General features: G+C 36.8%; 1 protein-coding gene across 1 annotated transcript; it reads right to left on the reverse strand.

Annotated features, from left to right (window-relative positions):
• Positions 1-442: 442 nt before the first annotated feature.
• Positions 443-13,515, reverse strand: golm1 (golgi membrane protein 1). Its single transcript, XM_056463071.1, has 8 exons — positions 13,355-13,515; positions 7,997-8,176; positions 3,199-3,253; positions 3,018-3,120; positions 2,828-2,933; positions 1,689-1,863; positions 1,346-1,480; positions 443-744 (listed from the first exon to the last, which is right to left on the reverse strand). Exons 1-8 carry the CDS (start codon positions 13,484-13,486, stop codon positions 458-460), a joined length of 1,173 nt encoding a protein of 390 aa, XP_056319046.1. The 5' UTR covers positions 13,487-13,515; the 3' UTR covers positions 443-457.
• Positions 13,516-22,543: the final 9,028 nt, after the last annotated feature.

Consider the following 22,543-nt stretch of genomic DNA (forward strand, 5'->3'; position numbering starts at 1 on the left):
CTTTAATGCACTCCTGCATTGGGCTCACACATACACTCTGCCTACTTCAACAATGTTCATAAGCCATGGTGGGCATTTCTCTCTGTCTCGCACTGAACGCAGTCAACCAATCACAACAGACTAGGTCATCGGACCAATCAGAGCAGATTAGCATCATGCTAAAGTGGGATTTGGGAAAAAATTAATTGCTGAACGAATCATATGGGAGTTGTTGGGATAATTAGGTAAAACTAAATGCATATTATAAGACAATGAAAGTATTTTTTTTAACCTTGCATGAATATCAGACTGTTGTTGGAGACCCCCAAAACCAAAATATGACCTTTTATAAATGTAAAATAGGGGCTCTTTAATTAAATCTAACTTTTAATTATAACTCTTTTTGTTGATTTTCTGGAATAAACACTATATCATGAAATATAACATTACTCTGACATAAAATTACACACAACATGAATCAGCCCACCCACTGTGAATATTTGTGTGTGAAGATTAACAATGGAAGAGCACCTTTAATCTGAGAGAGCTGTTTTTCGATCTCGCCCTCGTTGTCATACATAATGGCATCTTCCTTCCCAAGTGCAGCGTCTTCCTCCTTCAGATCACCGGCTTTAAGTTTTAAATCCTCATCATCTTCTTCCTGATTCGCATCTCCAATCCCAACATCATCTTCCTCATTGGCATCTCCAATCCCAGCGTCATTTTCCTTCGGTTCTAAAATATCTGCTTCATCCAGCACAGCTTCTGCATAAAGACACATGACATTTCTAATATACATGCACAGTTAAAGTCAAAATCATTCACCCTCCTGTGAATTTTATTTAATTATTTTTTTAATATTTCCCAAAATATGTTTGATTTTCACAGTATTTCCTATAATATTTTTTCTACTGGAGAAAATCTTATTTGTTTTATGTCTGCTAGAATAAAAGCAGTTTAACATTTTTTGTAAAACCCATTTTAAGGTCAATATTATTATCCCCATTAGGCAATATTTATTTTCTATTGCCTACAGAACAAACCATCTCTATACAATGACTATACAACTTGCCTATTTAACCTAGTTAAAGCTTTAAATGTCACTTTAAGCTGAATACTAGTATCTTGAAAAATATTTAGTCATGTATTATGTACTGTCATCATGGCAGATAAAAGAAATCAGTTATTAGAAATGAGTTATTAAAATTATTATGTTTAGAGATGTGTTAAAGAAATCTTTCTGTTAAAGAGAAATTGGGCAAAATATACAGGTGGGCTTTATCAATAATATATAATTCTGACTTCAACACTATATGTGCTTGTGTGGGTGTTGCTTTTTATTGCTGGATTCCCTCCATTAGCCCACCTGCATCCTTTGGAGCTGGTTCTTTAACGTCCTCCACTGCCTCTGCAACAGCTTCATTTGCTGGCCTTTTGAGGGTCTCACTCTTGTTGGTCAGTTTGGAGGTAGAAATAGGCGTGTCTAGTAAGATCACAGCATCTTAGAGGAGCAGACATAATGTTGTTAGAATACAAGCTTTTGACATTTCTCAGAAGCTTTAGTTCAGTGGTTCTCAAACTGTGGAATGAGTACCACTTTTTGGTGAGCATCCAAATCAAGCCTCAAAATCACCTCAGAGTGGATGAAAACTTATTTAAACATCTTGAGACTAAAACAAAGAAACCATCAACAAGCAGGCAACTCTCACCTCTTGAATCTTTCTCCACTACCAACTCATTGGTTTCAACCTGAGCATCGAGTTTGGATGGTAAATCCACATCTGGTTTTCCGTTTGGAGGTTCTGCTGGGTTTTTATTTAAATCGTTTGAAGGGGGAACATCAGATTTGGCTTTCAAGACTTTCTGCATGGGACCATCAGCATCCTGTAAAGTACAGAGATTTTCAGAGAAAAAGGGTTAAGACACCAAAAAAGTAGCACTTTAAAAGAGCCATTTATATGGATAGTTCACACACACACACACTCATCTAAATTTGCTCTATTTATTCTATATTTCCTATTATTTTAATATATTTACTCAAGAGGTTCTAAATCGTAACAACTTTAGAATAATGGTCCATTAGATAATGTTAGGTGGCACGGTGGCTCAGTAATTAGTACTGTGACCTCACAGCAAGAAGGTCATTGGTTCGAGTCTCGGCTGGGCTAGTTGGCATTTCTGTGTGGAGTTTGCATGTTCTGCCCCTGTTGGTGTGGGTTTCCTCCGGGTGCTCCGGTTTCTCCCACAGTCCAAAGACATGCGGTATAGGTGAATTGAATAAGCTAAATTGGCCATAGTGTGAGTGAGTGTGCGTGTGTGTGTGTGTGTGTGTGTGAATAAGTTGATTAAGTTGGCCATTTATTCTGCTGTGGCGACCCCTGATGAATAAAAGGAACTAAGCCGAAGGAAAATTAATGAATTCACATTAACAAAGATGAATAAATAAATATATAATACATATATAATAGCTTATACATACATATGCACACATACTGTATAAATACAGCTAACAGACTAATGGATAATTAATGGAATGGAAATGAAACTAAAGGACCATTATTATAAAGAACCATTTTAATGGTTTTTAAAATGAATGGACCATCATTTTTTACCTTCTACAGTTTATGAATTTCTTTCCTCGGTTGAAAACAAAACAAGATATACTGAAGAATGTTGAAAATGTTTTTGTCCAACATCCTTCAGTAGATCTTTATTTGTGTTTAACAGAAAAAGAAATTCAGACAGGTATGGAATAATTAGAAGGAAAGTAAATGATAATAGAATATTCATTTTTGCTTGAACTATCCCTTTTATTATTATTTTTTTTATTATTATATTTATTTTTTACCTGTGGATCTACTTTTTCAGCCATCTTTAGTTTCCCCTGTTTGGCAGCTGCTATCTTCACACTGCATTCCTCTTTTGTTGCCTCAATTTCTTTGTTACACCGAGTCCTGAATGCACACACACATCGGCATACTCATCAAGCACTATAACGTGTTTTGCATTTTGGTGAGATCGTTCAGAAATGGACCTACTTGTCACTGTTGGCTTTCTTTGTGAGCGTGTCCATACTACTGTGACAGGACTTCAGTTCACTCTGCATCTTATTCACATCGTCCAGTAGTGACTTCATACGGTCTGATGGAGAAAAATCAACAGTGATATAAAACTTATTTTATCTTCACATAACAGGATAAATGTAAGGCAGACACTCACTCTTCATGTCTTGTACTGCTTTAGCACTGGAGGAAATGTTGAGCTGCAGATTCTCCTAAGAAAAAGAGAAGACTTTCAGACACTCATCATACAGTTGTTAATTAACAGAGCAAGGAATGTTTTACAGTATTTCCTATAATATTTTTTCTTCTGGAGAAAGTCTTATTTGTTTTATTTTGGCTAGAATAAAGACATTTTTAATTTTCTTAAAACTATTTTAAGGTCAAAGTTATTAGCCCCTTAAGCAATATTTTTTTTCCATGGTCTACAAACAAACCATCATTATACAATAGCGGTTTCTCAATACCAAGTACGCAAAGTTTGTCATTGGAAGTACAGACTTGGAAGAACGAACTCCTGAAGACGTGACAAGTCGGCTACTTCCTCAAATGGAACGGCAGTGTACTTTATAACGTCACTAGCCTCACCATGGATTCATCGTTTTCACTGTACATTAACAATAAAATAATTTATTTATATAAAGCACGGCCTTATAATTAATTATATTACTATTATAAATCAATGTTTTTGATTTAAGAAAATACAAACATAAATTACCATAAATGTGAAGTGAAATGGGTTATTATACATAACTCGTGTCTTTGCTTATCATATTTAATAAACTACAATGGACATTAAACAAGTATAAAGTACAAGACGTAAATGTTACTTTCGCTTGCAGAACGCATTACGGGTATATGTGTGTGAGTTTGTTTGTATGTGGGTGTGTCGTTTCATGCGTGTTACAGGTACAAACGGCATTGGAGGATCCGCATTTCGCGCTAATCGCTGGTCGGCGTAGCGTTTAAAAGCCAAGCCCAAACTGCAATGGCGATTTTTCTCTCTCTCTCTATCTCTTTCCATCTCTCGTTTTTACTCTTTCTGTGGGTCTCTGTGAGAACAATCTCTCTTGCGAGGGCTAGTCGGAGAGAACGTGTTTTGCTTGTGTTTAATACTCATCTAAAGTTTTGAGATCTGAAAATGCAATGTGATTGCATGTGAACTTTTCCAGTTAACTGACATGTTTGAGTGATACCTCGGAGAGGGTGTAGGAGTGAGTAAGTCGCGCGATATACATATACAACACCGAGATTCATCTTTGTAATAGTTCATTAGGTTCAGGAGAATGTGCTGCTTTGTGTATGTTTTGTTTTTAGTTAGAGTAGTTTAGTTAAGACGTTTGGTACGTTGAAGCACATTTCATGCTTTTCTTTCCATATTTAGTTTAGTTTATCGAATACAGTTAGTGGGTTTTGTTATATTTATTTCTTTGATTTAAGCACATCTAAATACTTCCTCTCACCCAGGTAATTGATCAAATATTTATCGTAAATATTTTTATTTTACTGTACAACATATTTTCATTGGTTTCACTGGAATTAATGGGCAATAAATAATTGCAGTGATATTTGGTTTTCAGTCCTTTCTTTCTCTCTCCATTTGTTACACACACACACACACACACACTCAACTATTATATGTTGTGTCAAATGATGTTAATATTAACATCAAAAAGGACTTAACAGTAAACAATAAGAAATAAAGATAACGTTAAGCAATTTGGTACAGTAAACAAAGACAAACATCGAACAACACAGTAGCATAATTACATTATAAAACGTAACAAATTAACACTACTAAAATAATACACCTGAGAACAAATAATAGATTTAAAAGACCAAAAATTGACCATAAGATATACACAAGGTGTAATAAATACTTTAACTACAATGGAGAGACGAGATCCAGCGGTAGATCGGAGATTGAATGGACGAAGTAAAGCTCCTCTCGGGGGGGAAGGTGATGACGGAGCTCCCACTGACAGGCTGGAAGTCCGCATAAACCTAAGCACTACATTCTTGCCTGAAAAACTCTTAAAACTTTATTTTGTGACAACATTATTTTTATTTAACATTATTCAACAGTATTTTTTAAATCGTGTAGGTTTTCTCCGTCGCCATTAGCTTTTGTTGATTGGGCTGCAATGCATTCTGGGATACCTATACTTCACAAGTTCCCATAAGTCACCTATGAATGTGTCCTCGACAAAAGGGGCGGAGCAAGTACACATCTGCGTATTTTATCTGTACTTGGCAGAAGGTGAACTTTGAATTGTAAAAATACTTCAGCGACGGTTGATGACGTATCACGAGGACACAAGTACAGACAATAACGCATATTGAGAAAAAAACCAATGACTTGCCTAATTACCGTAACTTGCCTAATTAACCTAGTTAAGTGTTAATAACTAATTAACCTAGTTAAGCCTTTAAATGTCACTTTAAGCTGAATACTTGTATCTTGAAAAATATCTAAATAAATATTATGTGCTGTCATCATGGCTAAAATAAAACATATCAGTTTTTAGAAATTAGTTATTAAAACTATTATGTTTAGAAATAGGGATGTCCAGATCAGATCACGTGATCAGAAATTGGGCCCGATCACGCGGTTTCAGACTCCATCCCAATCGAACATTACCTCCCAATCAGGACTTGAATATAAAAATATATATTTTCTCATTATTTTTTATCACATCTATAGTTATGCAATGGCATAGAGTTAAACCTCTTTCTTGACCTGACACAGAAACAGCAACGCGTGCGGCATGACAACAGTTGCAGAGACACTATTGGTTAAATGCCGGCAAAGTAGAACACGGAAGCGGCTTGAAGCAGAAAGCGCGAGTATGTCTGCAGTCTGGAGGCATTATAAACTTGATGACGACAACATTGCCATGGCAAACCGTGAGACATGTAAACTTGGGATTGCCTGCCGGGTATTTTAAGTTGAGGTTTTTATAATTATTGTTGCACTAAAATCCAAAAGTAAAGAATTGATGTTATTTATTACTTGATTGTTCAAGCTAGCTCACAGAAGTGCTCTTTTTGTTAACAGAGTTGTTGAATGTTAAAATAAGGTGAGTTAAATAAAAAATAAGGAACATCCTGGATCTGGTTCTTCGCTCTTCTTTATTATTTTCTTTAATGTATTATAGAAGTATCGAATCAGGTTTCAGTATTGGTAGATACTCAAAATCAAATGACTTGGACTCAGGGGCAAATAAATCTGGGGTGTGTTTCACAAAACCATCGTTAGCCAACTAAGGTCGCAAGTTGTGTCGTTACAGAAATAGTTTGTGGATTTGGCGTTTCCCAAATGCATCATTGCAACGAACATTCGCAATCTGCATCGCAAACTTGCGCACTTGCAACTACACCTCTGGAGCTGTAGTTAGAAACATCTCAGTTATGCGCCCCATGCCCTTTTCATTTAGAACAGTCTAACATTTAAACTTGGAATGATTAAAAATAAAAAGTCATCACTCTTAGGTGTAATTTGCTTTCAAAGTATTTTTACAGTTCAGTTTTAGCGATCTTCAGGTTTACAATTGCGCTCCCTTCGCAGTGCACTTTGAAAACATTGATGTAATTTTGAACACAGCCATATGTGGCTCATAACGAAAGCTATAGGTGACCTATTATTTAAAAGCATTATTTAAACATTTATAGTAGGTTATTTATTAAGTATCTGTACTGTATATGACATGGGCCTGTTGGTTAGAACAATTCTGCAGTGGTTTGCATGTGTCAAATTGTAAAAGTAGACTTTTCCAAAAAATAAAAAAATAAACAATATACTACTTAATAATAATAATAATAATAATAAATGCCATCATTAATATTATCATTATTAATATTATTAAAGTATGATTTTTTTTTCATTTCCTAATAAATAATAATAAATATTAAATTCTATTTCTTAATAATTAGCCTCATTATTTATTGATTTATATATGAGATTAGAATACGTGTTAGCTTTTGTAAGTGATTTTATGTTTTAAAATAGAGTAATGTTCTCAATAATATTCATAAAGGAAACATTGGCCTTATATGTGCCATTTACATACATTTCAATTAATATGGAAAGCGAGTGCATGTTTTTAGCAAAACTAATATTGGATTTTATTTTAAATGCGTGTTTGTGTAAAACAATATTCATTCATTCATTTTCTTTTCGGCTTAGTCCCTTTATTAATCTGGGGTTTGCCACAGCGGAATGAACCACCAACTTATCCAGCATATGTTTTACGCAGCGGATGCCCCTCCAGCCACAACCCATCACAGGGAAACCGATACACACTCATTCGCACACTCATACATACACTATAGACAATTCACCTGTACCGCATGTCTTTGGACTGTGGGGGGGAACCAGAGCACCCGGAGGAAACCCACGCAAACGCAGGGAGAACATGCAAACTCCACACAGAAACACCAACTAGCCTAGCCGAGGCTCGAACCAGTGACCTTCTTGCTACCTACTGCGCCACTGCGTTGCCCGTAAAACAATATCATTTGCACAAAATAATTATGGGGTTCTTCTCTAAATAAGTAATTACTCCACCCCGTTTAGAGCATTGCTATGGGCGTTTTACGTTATAACTAATGTGGTGTAAACGATGGATCTGGGACAGTAAAACTACGGGTTTTGGGAAACACTCGTCACAACATTGTTTTTTTTCCCAAACGATGCATCATACTATGATAATTCAGCAATGAGTTACGTCGTTGTTTGGGAAACGCACTGATCAGGACATCGCCTGATCAGGACATCGCCTGATCAGGACATCCCTATTTAGAAATGTGCTGAAAGCAATCTTCTTTCCATTAAACAGAAATGATTTTGATGATTTAAAGTAATTCTTTTATCTTCACTTTTAAGTCACATTCGATAGATAAAAGAATGAATAAATGTAGCCACCTGATTACTGAGTACTGAATGAGTGTCTTCCTACTTTTTCTTGTCTCCAGCTGTTGATAGCGTTCTCCTGCTGTCTGTGGTGCGTTTTCTCCATCAACTCCAGCTGTTCGTTCTGTCTGTGCATCTCGTCCTCGGCCTTCAGCTTGCTCTGCTCTTCTCTTTCCCGGTCTGCAGACAGCAGCCGAATTCGGTTCTCCAGCTCCAATATCTTTCTCTTTAGGAAAAACACAAATCTTTTAGAGTTAGACTGACCTGTTAAAGACACTGAAAACCCCATCCAAACAGAGTGGAGCAATTCCATGAAGATAGAGAGAGAAGTTTTCATCAAAATAGTTTTTGTGTAGGTTTTTTTTTTTTTTTTTACTGTACTGCAAAAATACTCAAAAATGTCTCAGTCAATGTTGTCAAGCAATTCTATTTGATTCACCAAAGTCACAAAATTGGCAGTTTCACATTTATCACATCCATAAGGACGCATTCCGTTATAAATGCAAAAATGTCAAATAAATTCAAATCAATTTTTGTTCTATAGAGAGCAACTCTTATCCTTTTGATTAACATTGTTTCTTTGGGATTGTGCCGTTTAAGGCCCCGGCACTGCTACATTTTGGTTTTAAAAAGGCGTTTTAGAATGAAAACGATACACATCCACACTGGCGTTTCACCTAGCATTTCTGGAAAGATCTCAGTCCACACTACGTAAATGACGTGACCACACACACACTCTGGCATGCGCTGCAGCGTATGCGCACGTCTGAGCTCCAGACGGTCATCGGATGCTTTGAACACACCTCCCCAGGTGAGACATCGGACAGTTCATCAAGAATCTACCACTAAATCTCATTTCACTATAGTTGTTCAACGTGATAATTATGGTGGCTTGAAAAGCCAGCATATTGTTATCTATCAAAACTTCTTCTTCTTCTTCTTCTTCTGAGACTAATTTCTAAGTGTATCTCCTCCTAGGCCTTTCAAGCTACATACTTCAAACTTTCGTCAAACCTTCAAACTGGTCTGACTCGGGTTGCTATATCTTTTCTAACTGATCCGACTTTGGGTTTTCCGAAAAACGACCCAGAAAAATCCCAAAAGTCCCATTGACTTAACATTGGGTCAAACTTTGTGAGCTCATAACTCTGCATCAGACTGTCCTACAGACTTCTAACTGGACTCATTTAACTCAGTCTAGCCAGCAGCCAATAACTGATGACTTCTTAACTTACTAGCCACTCCCTAGCAACCACTTACAGCACCCTAGCAACTGTCCCATAGACTTGACTTCCATTGTAAAAGACTGTCATTGACTTAACATTGGATCAACCTTTGTGAGCTCATAACTCTGCATCAGACTGTCCTACAGACTAGAGTCTGGCCTCATTCAACTCAGTCTAGCCAGCAGCCAATCACTGATTACCTTTAAACTTACTAGCCACTCCCTAGCAACCAATTTCAGCACCCTAGCAACTGTCCCAGAGACTGTGACTAGCTTTTCTAACACATGCTAACAGTTTAAACTTCCTACTGACATGCTAATATTGCTAGAAATGTGCTAGTGACATGCTAGTCATGCTAGTAACATGCTAATTCATGCTAACAACATGCTAATTCATGCTAGAAACAAGCTGATTCATGCTAGAATCATGCTAGTAACATACTAATATCATGCTAGTTACATGCTAATTCATGCTAGAATCATGCTAGTAACCTGCTAATTCATGCTAGTAACATGCTGGTAACATGCTAATTCATACTAGAATCATGCTAACAACATGCTAATTCATGCTAGTAACATGCTAATTCATGCTAATAACATGCTAATTCATGCTAGAATCATGCTAATTCGTGCTAGAAACATGCTAATTCATGCTAGAATCATGCTAACAACATGCAAGAAACATGCTAGTAACATGCTAATTCATGCTAAAAATACGCTAATAACATGCTAATTCATGCTAGAATCATGCTAACAACATGCTAATTCATGCTAGAATCATGTTAGTAACATGCTAGAATCATGCTAATTCATGCTAGTAACATGCTAATTCATGCTAGAAACATGCAAGTAACATGCTAAATCATGCTAGGATCATGCTAATTCATGCTAGAATCATGCTAGTAACATGCTAGAATCATGCTAGTAACATGCTAATTCATGCTAGAATCATGCTAGTAACATGCTAATTCATGCTAGGATCATGCTAATAACATGCTAATTCGTGCTAGAATCATGCTAGTAACATGCTAATTCATGCTAGAATCATGCTAGTAACATGCTAATTCATGCTAGAATCATGCTAGTAACATGCTAATTCATGCTAGGATCATGCTAATAACATGCTAATTCATGCTAGAATCATGGTAGTAACATGCTAATTCATGCTAGAATTATGCTAGAAACATGCTAGTTCATGCTAGAATCATGCTAACAACATGCTAGAATCATGCTAACAACATGCTAATTCATGCTAGAAACATGCTAATCCATGCTATAATCATGCTAGTTACATGCTAACTCATGCTAGAATCATGCTAATTCATGCTAGAATAATGCTAGTTACATGCTAATTCATGCTAGACGCATGCTAATTCATGGTAGAATCATGCTAGTTACATGCTAATTCATGTTAGAATCATGCTAGTTACTTGCTAATTCATGCTAGAATCATGCTAGTAACATGCTAATTAATGCTAGAAACATGCTAATTTATGTTAGCAACTGCCTAGCAAACACTCAGAATACTTTAGCAACCGCCTAGCAACAACCCAGAAACATGCTAACATATGTACTTATCTATGCCGACTGTTTCAAACTTCATAAAAACTGCTTCAGTTATTTACACTTTAAAACGACTTCAAACTTTTAGACTTGGCTTTTCAAGCCACCATAAAGTTTGTCTTCAAACTTTAATATCTAGTTAATTGTTCTTGTCTATATCTAACCACTCTTATGTCTTTGGAATCGATCAGGTAACGTGTTTGGCTGAGAGCAAAGAAAAGGTAATATATTAATTTATGTAACCACGTACACCGATTCTGCACATTTGACTGATTGTTTTCCTTTAATTCCTTTATTGCATAAACTTATTGTATTATTGATTGCCATGATTGATTATTAAAACTGATATTCAGCAAAAAAAGAGGGTATGCTTTATATTTTTCGATCAATATGTTTACATAGACATCAGTAATCAAATTATTGCCTTAATCTAATTAAGACAATAATATGATTAAGGTGTATACAGTCGCTTTTTGAATGTTCCTTTCATGATCCCGTTTTACATGTTATAGCACATAATTCGATTAACGTCATTGCGTCACCGTGCTATCCACGTTTTCCCAGGACGTTCATGTAATTTCTGGTGTTTACTTTAACGGCACTTTCACTTTCATTCAGGTACATTTCATGCATGCCCCCCATGACAAACGAGATACTGAATGCATCTATGAACTTCTGGAAGAGTGTTTTAATTGAATTTCATACTGCATGCTAAATAGAAGAAAAAAAAACTGCATTTCAAGGTGTATGTGTCTGTGGTCTTTACTGACTCAGTAGGTGCAAAGAATAGTGTCAAGCCGTGTGTGTGTGTGGGGATCCTGTTGCAAAATGCAGCGAAAAGTCCTACACGTTGGTAATAGTTTGTTTGTGTGTTTACATGTCTGTACTGCACTTCAATAATGTGACTAAAATCGACATAATCCATGTTTTAATTGGTGTAAAAGGAGTTCACTGTAGATCAATTTTAATAAAACCAAGGAGATGATAATTAGCAGAAATAAACTAGTTCTTAGTCAAGGGTTAAAACCTTTGGTCCTTGAGGGACATGAAATAGAGACAGTTAGATGTTTAAAACATTTATTGATGGTGGATCGACATTTGCTGCAAATGCAGAGTGTATTTTCAAAAAAAAGCAATTCAGAGATTATATCATTAGGAGGTTACAACAATTTGGAGTGAGCTAAGATATTCTGGAGATGCTATACAAGAACTTGGTTCAAAGTTTTGTGAGTTTTAACATGACTGTATGGACTGTTGCCAATTAAGGAAAAGCAAAAACTGTGTCGAGTAGTAAAAATTGCCAATGCAATTGTAGGTAAAGCACAAAGACAACCAATTGAAATTTATTCGATGAGAATTAAACAGAAAACACGTCATTATTGAAGATTGTTCACATCCCTTAAATAAAAAAATTTCAGCTCTTGCCATCAAAAAAAACGTTTTAGGCAACCTCAAGTAAAGAAAAATGTGTATCAAATGTCTTTTGTGCCAACTGCCATTAGAATTTTAAATACTGGGTTCTAAGTGTATATAGGGTTTTAAATAGAGTTTTTAATGTGATATATATATGATGACATTGAATGTATTTGTGTTGCATGTTTTTTTCTGTGATGTGTGTAATGTGAACGCTGATTGTGTCGTGAAGCCATAGATAAATTTCCACTTGTGGACAACAAAGAAAGTAATTCCATTTCTCTTATGACCTTAATCAGATTAAATGAATCAAAAAAAAAAAAAAAAAAAAAAAAAAAAAAAAAAAAAATCGCTGTTTACATGGTAGACTCTTAATCAGAGTATAGTTTAATCATATTAAGGATTATTGGTGTCCATGTAAACGTATTTATTGAAAATAAAAGGAGGCAGTTGTTTTTGTTATAAATATGCATACAGTGAAGATGACAATCATATAAATATGTAGCCACACGATGCCTCAACATTTCTGCTGTCTGTTAAGTTGTTAATATCAAAATGAAAATAGTTCCTTATTTTATGTTTTCATTTTATTAAGATAGCGAAACAACGTAGCCAGGGTGATGTAAAAGACGTTATAAAGTACACTTTTCACTTTGAAGATTTACCTGACGTGTCTTTGGGAGTTTGTTTTCCATTTCAAACTTGTGAAGTCTGAACTTACAAGGAAAGGATGCAAGACTGTCCTTAATATTGAGGAAAAAGCCCCAATCAGAATGTCTGCAGCCACGCCTTCATTTTCAGATGTCTCCGTTTTCCCTCATCCACACTGACACGGAGCAGCAGCACTTTAAAGCAGGCTTGAAAAATCCGGGGTAGTGTGGATGAAAGGCGTAACCGTAGCAAACCTTATGCGTTTTAAAACTAAAATGTATTATAGTAAACGGGATCTAATTCATAGAATTTCTACAAATTATTTAAACTTACTTTTTTGGTCACATCCATAATGCATGATTATTTTCCTCATTTAAAATATAAAAATTGTTTACAGGTTGACATTTTTCTGATCCCTTAAATCTGTGGTTAGTAGTTTTGGAAAATGTTAACAGATGTTTCAATATAACGTTAACATCTACACTCTCTGTGAACTTATATTTTGAGTTTTTACTGTAAATGTCACATCCATAATGCTGGAATTGCTCAGACCTGCAGCTCCACGTTTCTGGAGTTGGAGACCCAGTAGTTGAAGGCGAGCAGGAGGATGAAGGAGATGAGCGCTGCCATCAGCAGAGATGGAGAGCGTCCACCACGTCGACCGTTCCCGAGAGCACCCATCATGCTTGATCACAAACACCTTATAAAAGGGCTTTCTGAAAGGGGAGAAAAAAATAAATAAACAAAAAAAAGTACACTTCATATAGCATATACTGCATAATAAAATTGATCTAAGATGTATCGTTATCGCGACAAAAGTACATGCAATATCCCTATTGTGGAGGAGTACAATAAATTAAATTCATAGTTGCCGCTACATTCATTCTTCCCTAATAATAATAATAATAATAATAATAATAACAAAAAACAGAGCAATTCCAATAGGGCCTACGCCCCACCGGTGCTCAATCCCTCATAATAATAATAATAATAATAATAATAATAATAAACAGAGCAATCCTAATAGGGCCTACAAACCACTGGTGCCTGATCCCTAATAATAATTACAAAAAAATAAAAAAAATTCATAATAATGATAATAATATTAATAAACGGAGCAATTGCAAAAAACTGGTGAAATTTCCGCTAAGGTTTTCAGTCATACATTCATACATACATACAAACATACATACATACTTCCAGGGCCGTTATTATATATCGAAGTTGATATTTAGCCACCATGTTGGTGTTTCGTAAACATCTAATTATTACAAGGTGGGTCGTTAGCCCAATGCTCAACCGCCAACCTGGAGGACCAGGACATACACACATACATTACGAACAATTTAGTTTATTCTATTAACCTATAGTGACTCCCACGCCAACACAGGGAGAACATACAAACTCCACACAGAAATGCCAACTGACCTAGCCGGGACTCGAATAAGTGACCTTCTTGCTTGAGGCGACAGTGCTTACCCCTGAGCCATGAAGTTTTTAGTCATAGGTGGTGTATTAAAGTTTAAATGTTTGCACGTTCACGTAGATTTATTACTTAATTAGCTTAGATAAATATTTTTAGCTGTCCTATTTTAGTATGATCATGATCTAATAGTTTTTTAATTTGCTGATGAAATTGAGTTTTTGAAATATATTGTGCGAAATATCATTATCGATGTCTGAATATAGAATATTACATATTTTACCAGCATCGAGAAGCCCTAGCATAGATATTTATAGCCAAACTTGGAATTGTTGACAATAATTTGTCATCAATAACTCTTCTTTCCTCCACTTGTTTCAAAAACCTTTATGAGTTTCTTTATTCTGTTGAACACAAAAGAAGGTAATTTAAAGAAAGCTAGAACCATTGACTTTTATAGTTTTTGCTTTTCCTAGTCAATGGTTTCAGGTTTTCAGTTTTCTTCAAAATGTCTTCTTTTGTGTTCAACAGAAAAAAAGAAACTCATATAGGTTTAGAACTGCTTGAGGCTGAGTAAATTATCGTTATTGGTGAACTAATTATTTTAGTTCTGAAACCCCAAGGTCATTTCTTTCTCGATCAGAATTTAAACCCAGGAAGTTGTGATGTTGCCACAGGCGACCGCCCCTGTTTAGAAACGGTTTAAAATGTGCTAGCAGTGACTAGCAGTTTGGGGACTAGCAGTGTTGAGTAAGTTACTACTTGAAAAATTGCAATCCGATTTGATTAATGCATGTAAAAGTAATCAGATTACTAATTACTTCCAAGTTACTTTGAAAAACTAAAAATCCAAAAGCATTAAAGTCAAAATTGTAGTTTTACTTTCACTCATTTAATGTTTGTAAAATAACAGCACTGTCTCAATATATTCCTTAACAGATCCATCCTTTTTTATACCATTAATATTGCAACATAATAATAACCAATTATAACCCAGTTTACATTCATTTATGAGGTAAGAATGAATTATGAACACTGCATGCGTACCCCAAATATGAGCAACAATTTTACAAAATGCAATAAGACTAATAAACTTAACAAAACATATATTTAAAATGTTTTATTAAATTATAAAAAAAATCTGAGCAATAAACAACAATTGGTTTGTCCATATTTAGGTTATTAAGATTATAAAGTTAAATTATAATTAATTTTAGTTAGTGGATAAATTTTACATAGTGGATAAATTTCACCTTTTTAACCAATCTTTATCTCTGAAAATGCAATGAATTTACTACACTTTCATTGTGTTAGAGGCTGGTTTAGCCACAAACATGTACAACAGTAAAAATGAGAAATTTGACCTCTTCCCAACAAGGAAAACCAGCAAAAATCAAGAATACATACTTATATGGTGTCACGGCTTTACAATCAAATTATGTTCTTTATTTAATGCAATTCAATGGGGCAAAAACACGCCCCCAACATAACGAAAGAGTAGTCAATTTCACAACATTGTATTGTTAAGTTTTTCAAAGCATTTACCCAAAAATTTGTGTCCAAAGAATATTTGTCAACAAAAATCATTCCATTTGCTGAAAGTGTGGCCAATTAAGACTCAAAATCACTTCAGACGGGATGAAACAATCCCCAACAGCACACAATGGTTTTAAACCTAAAAAAGTCTACAGTGTCATATTATGAACCACATGTTTGAAAACCTGTTTTTCCATTCCTGTTATCAGTTACATAGGACTTTTTTAAGAAAGTAAAAGGCCTATTATGGGTTGTAAAATATTTACTGGCATCTTAAAGTAAACTTAAGGTTATTTTTTTTACATTGTTAGTGTAATATTAAAAATGATGAACAGACTGAGGCTATTTACATTAGTATATAAAAAATTAACCTGCTTATACATGATGTTACATTATTTTATTTCTCAAACATTAATCTATAGCGCTTTTACAATGTAGATTGTGTCAAAGCAGCTTAACATAGAAGTTCTAGTAAATTAAAACTGTCAGTCAAGTTTTCAGAGTTGAAGTTCAGTCCATATCAGTGTTGACAGGAATGAAAAATTTGACAAAAAGATAGTTATAATGAAATAATCACTTATACTTAAAAAAATATTTGTTTATTCGTGGGTGCTGAGACTCTAAAACCAGTAATTCGACGTACCCAAGCGATGTTAACACCAACTGTACTCCTATATTTACATCAACATGAACAAATAGTTAAACCACACTCGCTCGCGGCGCTTCAGTACAGGATGTAACACAGGATCAAAAGCAGATCTCATAGGAGTGGTTTAGGTAACAGTGTCTGTGCTATTATTAATCATCGCCAGAGAATTTTACAACACGGCACCAAGTTCCTACTGTACAGCTACTGTGCTCTTAACACAATACAACAACATTTTGCTATCTGAATTATAAAGCAAATTAGTAGATGTAATCTTTGTAAAAGCAACCCCAAACATGTTCTAATGTGAATGTAAACTTTGAAATGAAACCATACATTTAGAATGAAAACTGTGGTAAACATTGCATACTTGCTAATGCTACTACGATAATACTACAGTCACATTTTTCCCCTTCGTCTAAGATAAATGTTATATATTAGTGTCAAATTAACCTTACCGCGTTCTCTGTAAAAAGCTGTCGTCAGGAGAATAAATGAAACATGACAATCTCGACACTCCTTTCCGGGATGAAAACGCAACAAACTGCAGCGTTTGTGTCTTGAATAGCCAACGCGCATGCGCACCTCATATTTGTTTTCAGGAAACGGTCGCTTCATTGCCTGAGGGACTGTAGTGGAGGTCGAGTGGATATTAGTTCTATTTTCTTTCGGTCCTAAATTAAACATTTAAATTTCAAATGTTTAAATATGCAAACTAGTTAAATACTGAATTGTTGGACAGCAGTTCTGAATACACCAACAAAATAGTATAGCACACGTTTATAAACAGCTTTTTGCCGAAAGTGGTAAAAATACGTTATTAAAATTAAATGAATTTATAAAATATAATATTAATTTGTAAAGCAGAGGTGACCTAAGTAGGGCCCGCAGGCCAAAAGTTGGCCCATGGTGGTGGAATAAGTACTGAAAACCATACTAAGTAAAAGTACCATTACTTGCCTAAATATGTAGTGCAAGTAAAGTAAAATTATCTGTTGTAAATATTACTCAAAGTATGAGTAAAAAGTAGACCTTTCCAAAGTACTCAAGAATAAGTATTACACTGTAAAAAGCTGATGCATTTACATGTAATTTGTGGATGTGTGTAAACGTAACATTCTGTAGTACATTTAGTTATTTCCCAGCAGGCACACAACGTCTCAAGACATTAATATTAGGTTAGATTTAGGTTGTGACGTCAGGTGACCAAAATTCAATGTCTAGCCGCGTCTAAGGAAACATTATTTGACGTCCAATATGATGTGAAATTACGTTGATATTTGGTTGATTTTGGGTTGTGTTGGAAAGTGACAAAAGTCCAACGTCGAGCCAAATTCTTAAACCAACGTCACATTGACGTCAAATACTGACATTTATTCGTCAGGTATGGTAACCAAAATCCAACGTCTGATAGATGTCAGTGTTTACGTTCACACAACATCAAGCTGTAACATCATTAGACGTTGATTTTTAGTTGTTTTTTACGTTGGACGTTGATGTTCGGCCTGACGTCGAGTTCTGACGTCAACCCGATTTTCATTTCCAAACAAAATGCAACAACCCTACGACATTGGAGATACAATGTCAATCTGACGTCATGGTTGACGTCTTGGGCCTTCTGGTTGTTTTTAAGACCATTTCAGTAAACATCCGTCATCTTCTCATCAGGGACATACAGTCTCCGAGTTGAAGCGTGTAAAGATTTTGGACATGTTCTTGGACACTTTTAATGCTTCCAAACAGTTTGCTGCGATTCTAAATCGCCCATGTCTCGAGGTAGTCATTATGATGCCAGTTTACCCTTCTCTGTGTGATTTGATTGGACCAGAATCACAGGACTGTATCTTCTAATCCCCATAGACAATAAAAAAAAGTAGTGACTGCAGGCTGAAGGAAAAGTAGTGAAGTAAAAGTTCAGTTACTGCACTAAAAATGTACCCAAGGGAAAGTAAAAGTGCACATTTTTAAAACCACTTCGTAAATTACAATTTCTGAGAAAAACTACTCAATTACAGTAATTTGAGTATTTGTAATTTGTTACTTTACACCATTGGTAACCTATGTAACCTAACTCTGAAAACAGAGGAAGACCGATAGGGAGTTGGTTGGGGTGAATGCCTTTGACAAAGACAGTCATTTCCAATTTAATGTAACATTTTGTTTTTTGTTTAAATGAGGGCTACAAAAAAGCCACCTAAAATTAGATTTTGTAAATGAATCAGACTTTTACAATGTAAATACTGCCACTTGACAGATAAAGGACAGTGCACAAGAGATCAGCAAGCAAATCAAGGCAAAGGCAGGAGCATCTCGATTAGTGTATTCAGCATTGGTCTCCATTGTGTTATAAATGGGATTGTTTATGTTTTTACTATAATAAATTCATTAAAAATCATTAAAAATGATACTGCATCATTAATTAATTAGTTTTAAAGCAACGTTTTCTAGCTAATTTTAAATATTAGCAAATAAATTAGGAAATTACTCATGGAAAATTTATGGTAGTTTGGTATATTCAATTTGGGCCCACAGCCCTCAATCAAGTTTGCCCTTTATAAGAAAAAGTTTGGGCACCATTGATATAAAGAAATCTGACAACGACAATAATGTAGTTTAACAAAATTAACAATTCTAATCTATTTTGAGGTATGTATATTACATTTGCTATATACAATTTTTCATTTATCACAAATATAAACATAAATATTTTTAAATCATTAACTTTTGTACATGGGTTATTGTAAAAGTTATTTAATGTTTCAGAAACCAGAGGGGAAAAAAAAGTTTAACACGCCCATACAAAAGTACATTTATGGGTTTTCACAGTATTAACTCATACCCATGTATGAGTGTTTGCTTGCTACTTGAGTGAAAATATGACAATAATTTAATTTATATGTAATTTAATATTTATAATAATAATAATGAAAAAATTGCCCAAAGTAGCTTCTAATCAAACTAAGTTAAATTAGTTGATCTTGGTAAAGCCCAACATGGAAAACCATTGTTAGAAAACAACCATCTGTTTATATGGACTTTTGACTTAAAACCTTGTGATCTAGTAAACCAGTACAGTAACAGACATTTTTGTCTCTCTCTCACTCAATCTCTCACACACACACACACACGCACGCACGCACGCACGCACGCACACACACATACAGGTATATAGTGTTTACAGGGACAGCATGTAACCACTGTGGTTTAGGGGGACACACCTTTCCTTACAACCTACAAATGAAATTTATATATCAAACAATCTGTTAAGCCTCATTAAGATTCATCTCACTTAACAAATCACACGTGACCATGGAGTTGAATGGAAAAATTACACCTTTTTTTTTTACAGGCTTATAGGGTCATCTGTATCATGGTTTGTTGGGACACACAGGTTTAAAGGGTCTGCTTGTGTAAATCATTCATACACAACAAGCAAAGTGGTTGAAAGGGTCAAACATGGTTTACCAGGACCAGTAACAACAAAAACACTGACTGGGGTTAGATGCATACTTCAAGAAAATTATGAATGAATGAGAAGTTTTTAATTGTTTCTTAAACATCATTGATAAAAATCTGTGATACACATACTTGCTGTTTACATGTACACACAATGTGCTAATTCATAGTAATCTGAGTAAAGAATTAATTGCAGTAATTATAACATTATAAGAATAATAAGTAATAATAAAAACAAGCTGCCACAAAACTTGCTGAATACTAAAAACAGTATGCAAAGGTTAAAATATTAAAACTTAAGTACATCAAGTACATCATACAGTTGAAGAACGGGAGTAAAAACCCTGTTACAACAGTGAATCAAAATGTACTCATGAAAAACAAAACCTTGTAAACGATAACAAATTACCCTTGTCATTTCAAATTAATTTCATATGCTCAGAAATAGAAAGGGATACAATAAATACTGAAACAGTATAATATTTAAAATTAGTTTTAAAAATGTTTAAAAAGTAGAAATCTAAATTTAGAAAAGTAGAAATTGGTCACATTCTGACTAAGTACAATTGTCCAAATTACATCTTTTAGACTTTTCCTTTAGACATTAAAATGAACCGTGGGTATCAAGGCATGTATGCCTTAATATAATGTAAATGATGCCTCTGTGTGAAATATGCATTTACTTTGGACCATGGATGCTGCTACTGTTTTAAAGGGCACATAGGTTACCCCTTTTTTCATATTTAATATCTTTTGTCTTTTGTGTCCCCAGAATGTGTCTGTAAAGTTTCAGCTCAAAACACCCATCAGATTATTTATTATAGCTGTTTGAAGTGTCTATTATAGCTGGGAATTTTTTTTTGCTGTTTTTTTATACTGGGCCTTTAAGGCTAGTCCTCCCCGCCCACCGTTCCCACGTGCCCATCAGCAATCGCCGCCCTCGGCTGCCTCAGGAAGCAGATCTCACGTAACGTGTGTGAGAAATACTACAGTAAGAACTTTAACAATCTGTATTTGATGCAGTTTTTGTGGAGTTGCAACTATGAGTCACACACAATGTCATTACAAATTTCAAACACACACACAATGAGGACACAAACACATAGCCCAGACACATACACACACAAACATAGCGAAGACACATAGGCTTCCTATGACACATAGGCTTCTTATGGCCCTTGCCCTTCACCTAAAGGTCCCTGACCCAAGCAAGCTACCCAGGGGCCAACCTCTCTCCATTGTCTTGCAGTCTGGGCCCCAGAGGGCCCCTTGCCCTCCACCTAAGGGGTCTCTGACCCCAGCTAGCTACCCCGGGGCCAACCTTACTCCCTGGACTTGCAATCTGGGCACCAGAGAGCCCCCCTTGCCCTCCAATTAAGGGGTCACTGACCCCTGCAACCTACCCAGTGGAAAACCTCTCTCCATGGACTTGCAGTCTGGGACGCATGGGGGCCCTTGCCCTCCACCTAAGGGGGCCGTGAACCAAGCAAGCTACCCAGAGGCCAACCTCTCTCCCTGGACTTGCAGTCTGGGCCCCAGTAAGCTACCCAGAGGCCAACCTTTCTCCCTGGACCTGCAGTCTGGGCCCCAAGGGCCCCCTTGCCCTCCACCTAAGGGGTCCCTGACCCCAGCAAGCTACCCAGGGGCCAACCTCTCTCCCTGGACTTGCAGTCTGGGCTCCTTATGGCCCCTTGCCCTTCACCTAAAGGTCCCTGACCCAAGCAAGCTACCCAGGGGCCAACCTCTCTCCATTGTCTTGCAGTCTGGGCCCCAGAGGGCCCCCTTGCCCTCCACCTAAGGGGTCTCTGACCCAAGCAAGCTACCCCGAAGCCAACCTTACTCCCTGGACTTGCAATCTGGGCACCAGAGAGCCCCCTTGCCCTCCAACTAAGGGGTCACTGACCCCAGCAATCTACCCAGTGGAAAACCTCTCTCCATGGACTTGCAGTCTGGGACGCATGGGGGCCCTTGCCCTCTGCCTAACGTGACCCTGACCCCTGCAAGCTACCCATTGGGCCAACCTCTCTCCCTGGACTTGCAGTCTGGGCCCCAGAGGGCCCCTTGCCCTCCACATAATGGGTCCCTGACCCCAGCAAGCTACCCATTGGGCCAACCTCTCTCCCTGGACTTGCAGTCTGGGTACCAGAGAGCCCCCTTGCCCTCCAACTAAGGGGTCACTGACCCCAGCAATCTACCCAGTGGAAAACCTCTCTCCATGGACTTGCAGTCTGGGACGCATGGGGGCCCTTGCCCTCTGCCTAACGTGACCCTGACCCCTGCAAGCTACCCATTGGGCCAACCTCTCTCCCTGGACTTGCAGTCTGGGCCCCAGAGGGCCCCTTGCCCTCCCCCTAACGGGTCCCTTACCTCAGCAGGCTACCCAGCGGCCAACCTTACTCCATGGACTTGGAATCTGGGCCCCAGAGAGCCCCCTTGCCCTCCAATTATGGAGTTCCTGACCCCAGCAAGCTACCCTGGGGCCAATCTCTCTATCTGGACTTGCAGTCTGGGCCCCAGACGGCCCCCTTGCCCTCCACCTATGGGGTCCCTGACCCCAGCAAGCTACCCAGGGGCCAACCTCCCTCCCTGGACTTGCAGTCTTGGCCCCAGTGGGCCCCTTGCTCTCCACTGAAGGGGTCCCTGACCCTAGCAAGGTACCCTGGGCCCAAGCTCTCTCCCT

Source organism: Danio aesculapii, chromosome 8 (assembly GCF_903798145.1).
Source record: "Danio aesculapii chromosome 8, fDanAes4.1, whole genome shotgun sequence".
NCBI lineage: Eukaryota > Metazoa > Chordata > Actinopteri > Cypriniformes > Danionidae > Danio > Danio aesculapii.